This window comes from Pelodiscus sinensis, chromosome 2, assembly GCF_052426305.1.
Source record: "Pelodiscus sinensis isolate ZL-2025 chromosome 2, ASM5242630v1, whole genome shotgun sequence".
NCBI classification, from domain to species: domain Eukaryota; kingdom Metazoa; phylum Chordata; order Testudines; family Trionychidae; genus Pelodiscus; species Pelodiscus sinensis.
In genome coordinates, this window is record NC_143053.1 from 4,570,824 (window position 1) to 4,583,065 (window position 12,242).

The following is a 12,242-nucleotide window of genomic DNA, read 5'->3' on the forward strand; positions in this document are numbered from 1 at the left end:
CCCTGGGGCTCCAGCAGCCATTTGAAATGCCCGTGGCTCTGGCTGCAAGGTGGGGGGGGGCAGCGCCGTTACATTGCTGCCGAATCAGCATTTTCACATCGGGCGTGTGTGGGCCAGTATTGGCAGCCACTGCTACCCGGCAAACGAGACAGGCTCACTTCCACCTCGGGGCCATTGTTTTGTTGTACTTCTCTGTCCATCTCCCTCTGCCGTCGCCTGTCGTATGCTTAGATTGTCAGCTCTTTGGAGCAGAGATTGTCTCTCTCTTTTGTGGCTTCAGAGGGGTAGCGGAGTTAGTCTGTAACTGGAAATAGGGTTGCCAGGTGTCTGGTTTTTGCCCGGACTGTCCGTTGTTTGGGTTCCCCGTCCGGTTAAAAAAAACAAACAGAAAATACCGGACATGTGAAATATCCAGTATTTCTTGTTTCCCTCAGACGGAAGCCCAGCGGGGACAATTTTCCCCTGACACGTCTAGCTGGGGCAGGAAAGTGAGGAGTGTGGGGCCATTTAAAGGCACACCACCTTTTTTTTTTTTCCCCTTCCCTTCACTCAACAACTTTGGTCTCTCCCCCGTCAGCCCCACCCACCCCTTTTTTTTTCCTCAACAGAATTTTTTCCCAGTGGTTTTTTTTGGGGGGGGCGGTGTTTGGTATTTTTTGTTAAACCATCTGGCAACCCTAACTGGAAAAATTACAAAACGACATTGGCTGGCTAGCGCACTGCCTTCCACATCCTAATGACTTAACCAACTAAACAATAGGCACTTAGAGAAGGTGCAAATTGTTCTTATAAGCTTCTTGTAACTTCACATTTTTTCCTCCCTTCCTTTCCCCTTCCCCTCCTTCCTCTTTCCCTTATTTATTCTTGGAGCTGGACTTTTAATGCTCCATTCATCAGAAGAAGTGGGCTGTGCCCACAAAAGCTCATGGCACCATCTGCGTATTTTGTGAGGCTTTAAAGTGCTGCTAGATTATTCGTTTTTCTCTTCTGTGTTCATACAGAGCCTGGCCCCATGGCATCCTGGGCCAGACCCATAACTCTGAGGTGCTAGCAAGGTACAAATGATACTCTCCCAGTGTCTTTCAGGCTTGGCATGTTGCCTTTCTGGCGGAGATGCTTTAGCCAAATACAAGTGATTAAACTCAGAGAGGGGGGGAAGTCTGGGCTTGTGTGATCCAGGAGGATCAGCTGAGTTGCTCTAATGGTCCGGGCTGGCCTTAAAATCTACAGAGCCCCAGTAGAGCTGAAGAAAAGCAAAGGGTTCCTCAGCTCTTAAGCCTTGTGACCAAGTTCCTCGCTCAGCCCAGGGCAGTGGCTGAGTTGTGTCTTCTAGCCCAGTGCTTTTCGGTCTTTTTCACACCAGAGCACAGCTCGCTGCCTTCCTAAACTGTCAGGGGCTGGTGCCAGACCCTGGGTCAGTCTTGGGGAAACCCTGCTCGAGGTGGAGTAGGACATGTGGGCACTGGTGGATCAGCTGGAAGGAGCCACATTAGCTACCAGAGTGCTGCCTGATTTGCACACACAAAACCCCTACCCGCTGTCTTGCAACTGATGCGTCAGCCCGATGATCGAGGGGCAGCGGCATTTTATCGCTGAGTTGTCATTGCCGTGCGGTAAAATGCATCCGCTGCCCGGCCCAGAAATCCCCGAAGCCACCTCCTCTCAGCTCTTTCTCCAGGTGAGCTGGTTTGTGCTGAGCTGTTCTCCCCTTTGCTGCACAGCAGTGGGCTGCATTGAACAGATCGGCTTTCTGCCGTGTGTTTCCTTCCTTTGCCAGGGTGCTGGCTTCCTGGCATCATGTGTGGCTGGGGCAGAGCAGCAGGATTTTCCCTGGGTCTCTGTCCCGTGTGAGTGGACACGGTGCATGTGTGGATGCATATACTGGTGTGCGCGTACACGTGAATGGACACAATGCAGATGCAGAGAGGATGTGTCTGGGTGCAGGTAGGTGTGCGCATGCAGATGTGTGGATGCACACACTGGTGTGTGCGTACACGTGAGTGGTGCAGAGAGCTATGAGACTGGAGGTGGGCGACCACATTTCTCAGAGCAATGGATCTTTGCGGGGAGAGCAGGAGGGACAGGAAATAACTCAGAGCAAATGGAGACCGGTGTTAGCTCCTCGCGTGCGTATCGCCTCAGCCAGGGCCTGCACATAACCTGTGTAGAATGAGCAGAAAGCAGGGAAGCAGGCGGAGCAGATAAGAAAAAGAGGGAAGAACACATATGCAAAATGCTGCAGGAGCGACAGGGTGAAGAGGAGCAGAAAAGCCCATCTCTGCTCTGTGAAATGTGAAGACCAGAAAGCAGATTGACTGTACACAACTGCTTTCACTGCAGAGGTGGAGACCTGTCATTTCACCTGGGCATAGTCGTTTGCAGTCAGGCTGCTCTATCTTCACCCTCCCCAGCCTGTCGATCTGTGGAACTCCTTGCCAGAGGATGTGGTGAAGGCTAGGACTTTAACAGGGTTAAAAAAAGAGCAAGAGCGATTAATGGAGGTTAGGTCCATCAATGGCTATTAGCCAGGATTGGTAAGAATGGTGTCCCCAGCCTCTGTTTGTCTGGAACAGGATGATGGGAGGGATCGCGTGAGGATTACCTTTTGTGTTCCCTCCCTCTGGGGCATCTGGCATTGGCCACTGTCGGCAGACAGGATAGTGGGCTGGATGGACCATTGATCTCACCCCGAATGGCTGCTTTTATGTTATGTTCTGTGCTCCCCCCACCCCTCTGCCTGGGCAGTAGTTCTCCGTGGCAGCAGCAAGCTAAAGGCAGTTGCTTCTTGAAAGCTGGAGGGTTTACACCAGTGGTCCCCAACGCGGTGCCTGCGGGCGCTATGGCACCCACCGGGCCATTTATGTGCGCCTGCGGAGCAATCTGAGCTGGCCCCGCCCCTGGGCGTACGGCAGGTGCCAGCCCTGGGCACCTGGGCGGCCCCTGCCTGGGGTCGTGGCACATGCCGGTGCCGGCCCCGGGCATGCGGTGCATGCTTGGACCCACCCCCGGACGTGTGGCGCGTGAGCGGCCCCGCCCCCAGGTGCCCAGCAGCCTCAAAACGTTGGGGACCACTGGTCCACACCCTCACTGAAGGGTCCATGAAATCACTCTTATCATGTCCTTACTGAGTTGTTAATAGATAATTATCTGTGTCGTGCTCGTAATCGATCCACCCATGGTCAATTTATCAGGTCTGCTCAGACATGATAAATCGACCTCTGAGTGCTCTCCTGTTGTCTCTGGTACTCCACCAGGACGAGAAGAGTAGCCGGAGTCGACGGGAGAGCAGCCACCAACGACCTTGCTGCATGGAAGACACCTCAGTAAGTAGGTCGGCTATGCGACTTGGACTATGACGGTTAGATTGCGTGGAGCGGGCCGGTGTTGTGGAGAAGAGGCCCGAGAAGGACTTTGAACGCTCTCAAATGGCCTGTCTGGTCCTGTGTGATGAGCAGGTGACTGCATGTCTCAGACCCTCCCATGGGAGGGGTGATGTGTTATTGCAAGCAACTTTCCTTCCCGCTCTATGGCTGCAGTTTGCGGTTGGACACTAATATCAGAATGTTTAACGTGATACTTAAAGCAGTTTTTGGAATCCTGGGGAAGTCCCGGTGTGCCTGGGAGCCCTGGGTTTTAGACACATGCTCCATCCCTGCCTGCAATTCAGTTTCTGCACAAAGAGCAGCTCCTTTCAGTCTGTAAACTCAGGCGGAATCATCACTCTAACAAAAATGAATCCTAGACTCCCAAGGCTGGAAGCGACCTCGGGAGTCATCGAGTCCAGCCCCTGCCCAAAGCAGGACCAAGCCCAACTCCATCATCCCAGCCAGGGCTTTGTTCAGCTGGGACTTAAACACCTCTAGGGATGGAGATTCCACCTGCTCCCTAGGGAACCCATCCCAGTGCTTCACCACCTTCCTAGGGAAATAGTTTTACCAAATATTTAACCTAGACCTCCCCCACTGCAACTTGAGACCATTGCTCCTCGTTCTGCCATCTGTCATCACTGTGAACAGCCTTTCTCCATCCTCTTTGGAACCCCCCTTCAGGTAGCTGAAGGCTGCTCTCAAATCCCCTCGCTCTTCTCTTCTGCAGACCAAACAAGCCCAAATCCCTCAGCCTCTCCTCGTAGGTCATGTGCTCCAGCCCCCTCATCATTTTGCTGCCCTTCTCTGGACTTTCCAATTTGTCCACATCCGTTCTGTGGGAGAGAGCAGAGCAAAACTGGACACAATACTCTAGATGTTGCCTCACCAATGCCGAATAAAGGGGAATAATCACTTTCCTGCTGGCAGTATTCCTGCTAATGCAGCCCAATATGCTGCTAGCCTTCTTGGCTACAAGGGCACACTGACTCACATCCAGCTTCTTGTCCACTGTCATCCCCAGGTCCTTTTCTGCAGAACTGCCACTTAGCCAGTCAGTCCCCAGCCTGTAGCAGTGCTTGGGATTCTTCCGTTCTAAGTGTAAGAATCTGCACTTGTGTTCCTCATTAGATTTCATAGAATCATAAAACACTAGAACGGGAAGGGACCTCAAGAGGTCATCAAGTCCAGTCCCCTGCCCTCCCGGCAGGACCAAGCACCATCTAGATCATCCTTGACCGGTGTCTGTCCAACCTGCTCTTATATTTCCAGTGATGAAGATTCCACAACCTCCCTAGGCAATTGATTCCAGTGTTTGACTACCCTCACAGTTAGGAACTTTTTCCTAATGTCCAACCTCAACCTTCCTTGCAGTTTAAGCCCATTGCTTCTTATCCTATCATCAGAGGCCAAGGAGAACAATTTTTCTCCCTCCTCCTTGTAACATCCTTTTAGATACTTGAGAACCACTGTCGTTTCTTTTGGCTCAATCCTGCAATTTGTCTAGATCACTCTGGACCCTATCACTGCCTTCCAGCATATCTACCTCTCCCCTCATCTTAGTGTCATTGCTGACTGTTCATACCTGCCCTTCGTCCCACCCTGGTTTCTGTAAACTTCATCTGTGTTCTGTAGAGCTGGCCAAAAGGGAACTGGTAACAGTGTCTTACAGAAGATAGAAAGTCAGATACTGAAGTAAAACACCAGAATAGCAAGAGTGAAAGAGACATTGTTGAACAGTAAACATCTGATGAGAAGGGACCTGAATCTGAAGAGTAAATTCCAGCTCTTCACAACTTACATTTGGCTGGTGTTAAATTACGGCTATGAAACCTTGACATTCAGCCAATTCATAATAAAGAATCTACAGTCTTTCAAATGATGGTGTCATAGAAGAATTCCGAACATCCCATAGCTGCACCGTGTAACCGGTGGAAGATGACTGGAAGTAGGCATGCAGTAGCTGACTATCTTATCTAAAGAAAGATTTAATTAGTGGGATATTTGGAAGAGGTGCTGAAGGCAATGCATGTTTACAGGCATTGAAAGGGAAAGTTGGTGGGAGAACACCGGGCGGAAAAAGACCTAGGATGGGGGTGCGTTGGAAAAGGTTTAGAAAAGTGCAACAAAAATGACTAGGGGTTTGGAACGGGTCCCATATGACGAGAGAGTAATAAAACTTGGATTTTTCATCTTAGAAAAGAAGAGACTAAGGGGGGGATATGCTAGAGGTCTATAAAATCATGACTGGCATGACAAAAGTGAATACAGAAAAGTTATTTACTTATTCCCACAATATAAGAACTAAGGGTCACCAAATGAAATGAATAGGCAGCAGGTTTAAACAAACAAAAGGAAGTTTTTCTTCACTCAGCGCACAGTCAACTTGTGGAACTCCTTGCCAGAGGATGTTGTGAAGACTAAAACTTTAACAGGGATCCAAAAAGAGCTAATAGATTCATGGAGGTTAAGTCCATCAATGGCTATTCGCCAGAATGGGTAGGAATGGTGTCCTTAGCCTCTGTTTGTCTTGAAATGGGGGACAGGAGAGAGATCACTTGAGGATTACCTGTTGTGATCCCTCCCTCTGGGGCATCTGGTATTGGCCACTGTTGGATGACAGGATACTGGGCTAGATGGACCTTTGATCTTACCCAGTATGGCTATTCTTATGTTCTTATTCCTGCCCAAAGAGATTGACAGAGAACTTACACAAGGGGCTACAGTGGCTGAGATGCCGCATCAGAACAGTATCTTCCAGGCCATTGTGAAAGAACCAGAAACAGGAATGTCCGTGCTGTACTGTTTGCTGCAGTTTAGCCTTCACATGGAGGAATCTGTGTGTTACCATGAACGATACGTAAATCCAGGGCTCTTTGGGAAGGGCAGTGTTGTCTGTAAATACTGGAGGACATAGCCACGTAGTGGTGAGATGACATGGTTGGGGCTTAAGGGACAGTCAGCCTAAAATGCCTAGAGTGTTGTTGCCATTAAACAAAACAAGTGATTCCCATCAGTCTCCTTGCCTTGGTATGCTGTACCCTCCTGGATGGTGTCAGCAGTGTGGAGGGTTGGCCAGCGCTGACTTTCTAGTGGCAGTTGTGTTATTTTAAAGGGAGCCTGAAAGATCTTCAGGTCTCAGTTATTTCTCCCCATTGATGCTGTCTGCATGTCACTGAAGTGGTGTGGTACAGCCAGTCTTGTCAGTTTCACTTTTTTGTGTACCAGGAGTGCCTAGAGGCCTGAACTGAGATTAGGACTCCATTGTGCTAGGTACTGTACAGAGCCAGCAAGACTGCCCCAGACTGAACAGTCTAAATCAGGGGAGGCCAATCCATTTAATAAGAGAGCCCAAACAGCGACGGAAAAAAATGTGAAGAGCTGCACCAGAATTGTCAAGAAAAAAAAGCCCCCCAGAACAGAACTGGCGAGCAAAAAAAAAAAAAAATTGAGATTTTTTTTTTTAAAGGAGGCTGCCCCTTTAAGATGGCTGCCATCTTGGACTCTATTTTTAAAACCCGCAGCTCCAACCCGGTAAGCACAGGAAAGCTGGGGCTCGGCAGGGGGAGCCGGCGGTGGGTGAGGGCGCCCGCAGGAGCAGCTTTGCGAGCCGCACTTTTGGGGGGCAAGAGCCGCATGCGGCTTGCAAGCTGCTGGTTGGCCATGGCTGGTCTAGATCATGGGTGGGCAAAATAAGGCCCACGGGCTGCTTGCGATAGCAGGGACTGGATTCACTGACCAAGCAGGGCCCTTCCAGGCCTCAGCTCACTGCCAGAAGCAGGATTCAAAGTCTTATTCCTTCCCTTGTGTTCACTCCTACCCCATGTCCCGTTCTCTCACTGCCTCAGCTCCCAGCTATGGGTCATCTCCCATAATGATCGTGGGTTTGGCATTTTGAGGCACTGCTGGGTAAGACTCGCTGCTTGGGGAAAGCCAAGTTTGGGGTTATTTCAGTTCTCCCATCTCCCTCCTTTCTTCTCTGGGGTGAAGTTGGGTGGGGAAGAGGTTTGCCGTGCATTGGTCTTGAGACACAAGCTGTTGCCAAGGGTTTGCATGGGCAGAGGCTGGGAACCCAGCATGCCTGGTTTGGGAGGTGGCTCATGGCTGGAGGCAGCATGGAGGAAGGCAGGGCCATGGGAAAAGAAGGAAACCCAGGGGCCTCAGCAGCAGACCAAGGGGAGCCCAAAAGATGAGCTCTCAGCTCTAGGCCCAAGCGGAGCCGAACAGGACGCTAGGGGCTGGGATGAGGTCTTGAAACTTGATGTGAGCGCTTCACCCCTCCCCCAGTGGCACTGCCTCCCCCCCCCCCCCCCCCACCTCCAGGTCAGTGACAGAGGGTTAGTCACACGGGCTTAGCAGCAGCTGCTGCCGTACAGCCCCACAAAATGCCACCGATTTGTTTTGGGAGCCAACCGGCTGGCATCTGCCCAAGGGCTGGAATTCTCCAGTGGTTCGCAGCTGCCAGGAAATATGGATAGTTCTGTGCTGCCGTGCGTGTGTATGTGATACAGACACAGCCCCGAGTCAGAGCGGCAATACGGTACTCAGGGCTCCTCTGGGTGACCTTCCATTTAAGGATCCCAAAGCACTTCGCAAGCACAAATGAATTAGGCCTTGCTACGCCCTCAGGCTGTAAATAGGCTTTCATGACCAAGCAAGGTGCACCGACGTGAAAACTGAGGCTCTCAGGAAATAGTGGGATCACACTGGGCTGTCAATCACAATTAGCTGACACAAGTAACTGGAAAAAAAGTGAATTGTGATGGAAAAAGTGAACTGCCATTCAGTTAATTGTGATTAATTGCACTGTTAAACAATAGAATACCTATTACAATGTATTATCTATGTTTGGATATTTTTTCTACATATTCAGATATATTGATTTGGTTTACAACACAGACTGCACAGTGCACAGGGCTCCTATTATAATTTTGATGATAAATATTTGCAAAAATGATAAAAGAAATAGGAGTTTTTCCATTCATTTTATACAAGGACTCTTATGCAGTCTCTTTACGGTAGAAGATAGATTTTCTTTTACGTAACAGCACTAAAACCACAAAACAAAGTAAAACTGTAATGACTACAACTCTGCTCAGTCCTACTTCTTGTTCAGCTGATTCCTCGGACAAACAAGTTTGTTCACATTTGTGAGAGGCAATGCTGCCCACTTCCTATTTACAATAGCACCTGGAAGTGAGAACAGGTGTTTGCATGGCAGGCTTGTAGCCAGAGTTGCCAGTTATTTATGTGCCATATATGCTAACCATGTGTATACCCCTTCAGACGCCAGCCACCATTCCAGAGGACATGCTCCTACGCTCGTTAAAAAAAAAAAAGCATTAATTACATGTGCGACTGAACTCCTTGGGGGAGAATTGTTTGTCTCCTGCTGTTTTACCCACCTACTGCTGTAGATTTTGTGTTCATAGAATACTAGGACTGGAAGGGACCTTGAGAGGTCTTATTGTGTTATGGGGTCTTGGATGGTAACTTGGCACTTGGTTCATTGTAAGTCACTTTCACTGCAGATTTGACAAAACACACAGAAAATCCCAAGGTGAGATTGCTACCGATAGCTACAGCGCTTCACCCAGGGCCTCAGAATCTGAAGTGCCCTCCAGAATGGGAGAGGTTGCGGTGTGAAGCAGACTCTCAGAAATCTGAAATGCGCAACAGTCTGATGCAGAAACTACAGAACCCGAACCACCAAAAAAGAAAACCCTCGTTCTGCTGGGGGCATATGACTCAGATGGTGACAATGAACATGCATCAGTCTGCTCAGCTTTGGTCATTATTGAGCAGAACCGGTCGTCATGGAATCACGGAACCCAATGACTGGAAGGGACCTCGAGAGGGCATCGAGTCCCGTCCCCTGCCCTCACAGGAAGACCAAGCACCAGCTAGATCATCCCCGATGTCGGTGTCTGTCCTACCTGCTCTTAAATATCTCCAGAGATGGAGATTCCACAGCCACCCTGGGCAATTTATTCCAGTGTTTCACCACCTTGGGAGGTTGAGGTTGGACATTAGGAAAAGTTTTCTACCTGTCAGGGTGGTAAAACTGGAATAAGTTGCCCAGGGAGGTTGTGGAACCTCTATCTCTGGAGATATTTAAGAGCAGGTTGGACAGACATCTGTCAGGGATGGTCTAGATGGTGCTTGGTCCTGCCGTGAGGGCAGGGGACTGGACTCGATGACCTCTCGAGGACCCTCCCAGTTCTAGAGTGCTAGGATTCTATGAGGCCAGCTAGTGGTGGGGGCCTGGCAACTGCTTCCTTCTGTGCTGGCTGTCGCTGTGACCTGGCTGTGCGTTGCAGTGTGCTCTGCGGGTGGGATGGCCCTGGAGCTAGCTGCTTTCTGGCCCAGCTGTGGATTGGAAGATGGGGCCGGGCTCTTTCGCTAGCCTAGCCCCTGTTCTTATCACAGCTCCCTTGGGAGGGGTGGAAATCGTGGCCTGTGCTCAGAGGATGATCCCCTGGTCATTGGCTGTGCCGCGTGCATGCCACAGAGGATGCTCCTGTGCAATGGCCAGGTGGTGAGACCCAAATCCTGTTCCCCGGGCTGCCCTGGCCACGGTCAAGGGAGCAGAGTTTGCCCCCCAGCTGAAGGGGGGTTCCAAAGAGGATGGAGAGAGGCTGTTCTCAGTGGGGGCAGATGGCAGAACAAGGAGCAATGGGCTCAAGTTGCAGTGGGGGAGGTCTAGGTGGGATATTAGGAAAAACTATTTCCCTAGGAGGTGGGGAAGCGCTGGGCTGGGTTCCCTAGGGAGGGGGTGGAATCTCCATCCCTAGAGGTGTTTAAGTCCCGGCTTGACAAAGCCCTGGCTGGGATGATTGAGTTGGGATTGGTCCTGCCGTGGGCAGGGGGCTGGACTTGATGACTCCTGAGGTCTCTTCCAGCTCTATGGTTCTATCCTCGTCAGTGCTTGTGAGCCCTCTGCCCTTCCCACAATGCATGTGGGGCTCACCTCTGGCCACTCCCCCGCCCGACTGCCTGCTAACACCTTCCCTGCCATCCTCACCTTCCACTTTCTCCTTTCCTTCCAGGGAAGCCGCTGCAGATCAAGCCCAGGCTGTGAGCCCGGGTCCCTGGATTCAGCATCTCTCCAGCCCTCCCGGTGTACGGCTCCATCCAACAGTCCAGCAGCCGAACGCCTCAGGATACGCAGCAGCCCGGCCAGCCCTGGCACCTACCTCAGGACAGCAAGACGGGAGGCAGCCTCCCCCGATTTGTGTTCCATTTCGATCAGTTCGTTTGACCCGCAACCCGGGAACAGCCCAGGCGCCTCCGCCCCGTCGTGCAGGGAGGCAGCTTTGTGAGCGTTTTAATTTTGAAATAAATGATCTTTTAATATGGTCTATTTAAAACAGCCTCTCCCAGAGCCCTGGCTTAACCTCTACTTGCCTGGCCCTGCTTGCTCTGGAGTTAGCAGGGCTCTAAAGCTCCGGCGTCAAACGGCTGTGTCTGGGTTCAGCTAACCTGGGCCCATTGATCATGGCTGCAGCCCTTTGCCCCCGGACTCTTGGTGCCGTGTCCGGAGCTTTGCAGTCGCTTTGCAATTCCCCTCGCAGAGATGGGGGAAGGGACGGGGATTAATTGTTTCTCTTCAGTGCCAGGGAGCTGCTGTGCCCACTGATTGGCACAGGGGCATTTCCACAGCGCGGGGGGCAGGAAGTTACACCCCCGGTCAGAGATCGGAGCACTTCAGCCAGCCAAGAAGAGCCGTAATTGCTTAGGAATGAAGATCTGAGCCTGGTGCAACCCTCAGGCCCGGAGTTTGGGGGTGTGCTAGGGGCCACATGTATATAACCCACAGAGCAGCCACACAGGGGGAGCTCTGAAGCCCTTTCAGAGACATACCGCTGCCCCAGCACCCAGAAATTGGGGAGGGGAGAGAGCATTAAAGGAATAGCTTCAGCAGCCAGCTTGGGGGGCGGGAAGGGATGAATTTCTGAATGGAACTGCAGGCCCCCTGCTCCAGTGCGCTTGGAGGAGTCTCTGCTAACGACGTGTCTCCAGCGGCCAGAGAGGGACAGAAGAAAGCCCTGTGACCCTGCAGGGCGTGGCATGGCGTGCAGGGGGAACCACACGGCAAAGCCGTGAGCCCGAGCACAGAAGGGGATGTCTGCAGTCAGTGTGGTGGTTTCTGTGAGCACTGCTTTCCCTGCCAAGACCAGGCAAGCTATGGGGGGACGTGTTCCAAAGGAAAATGCGTGTAAAAGCCAAGGATGACAGCGTGCCCAGTGGGGGGACAGAAGGGCTGGGATTCTGAATTCGACTTTCGTTAATGCAGGTTTCTCATCTTCTCCTCTGGTGTAATAGCAGGGTGCCAGGAGACGGGCGTGCACAGGAGATACCCCACATCAGGGCCTGTGCCCCATGCCACCTGTGCTGAATTCCAGCGCTGGTCCAGGGAAAAGCCAGGCCATCCTTGCGATAAGTCCAAGATAAGTTTAAAAAACTTGGACTTAATGCGAAACAACTTGGAGCGAGGATTTTTTTCCCCACGGCTGACTTCCATTTGTGCATATTGGGGGGGAGGGGGGGTTTGCATGACTTCAGAGCAGGGAATGAGAGGACTTCTAATGCATCGGCTCCTACAAGCCTCAACTACGTTAATGCGGAACGGTTGTATCCCAGGGCGACTTATAGCAGGGACGCTCTGTAACCTGTTTCCTTGGCCTAGATGCCACCATTCTCTAACCATCTGGCAGGTTCCTGTAGTGGGTTAGTGCATCAGACGTGCTGACTGCTTAATTCCCAAATGTGCAAGCCAGATGCCCACCTGGATAAATCCACCTCCGCCCCCGAGAGGCAATGGTAGGACTCAGAATTTCTTGGTTTCTCTATTTGTAACCGAGGGATTTCCTGAGG

The 12,242-nt window shown here is 51.4% G+C and overlaps 1 protein-coding gene across 2 annotated transcripts in view; it reads left to right on the forward strand.

The window, feature by feature from the left end:
- Nucleotides 1-10,735, forward strand: part of ZC3H3 (zinc finger CCCH-type containing 3) — a 345,409-nt gene extending 334,674 nt beyond the window's left edge. Inside the window, exons 12-13 of one of the 2 annotated variants that reach the window (XR_012901167.2) lie at nt 3,255-3,323; nt 10,415-10,735. Coding sequence is in view for 1 of the 2 variants with exons in the window: in XM_075919992.2 (XP_075776107.2) it covers nt 10,415-10,446 (32 nt within the window). In the remaining variant the exon portion in view is untranslated. The remainder of the gene's footprint in view (nt 1-3,254; nt 3,324-10,414) is intronic. The other variant, XM_075919992.2, reaches the window with a different exon arrangement.
- Nucleotides 10,736-12,242: the final 1,507 nt, after the last annotated feature.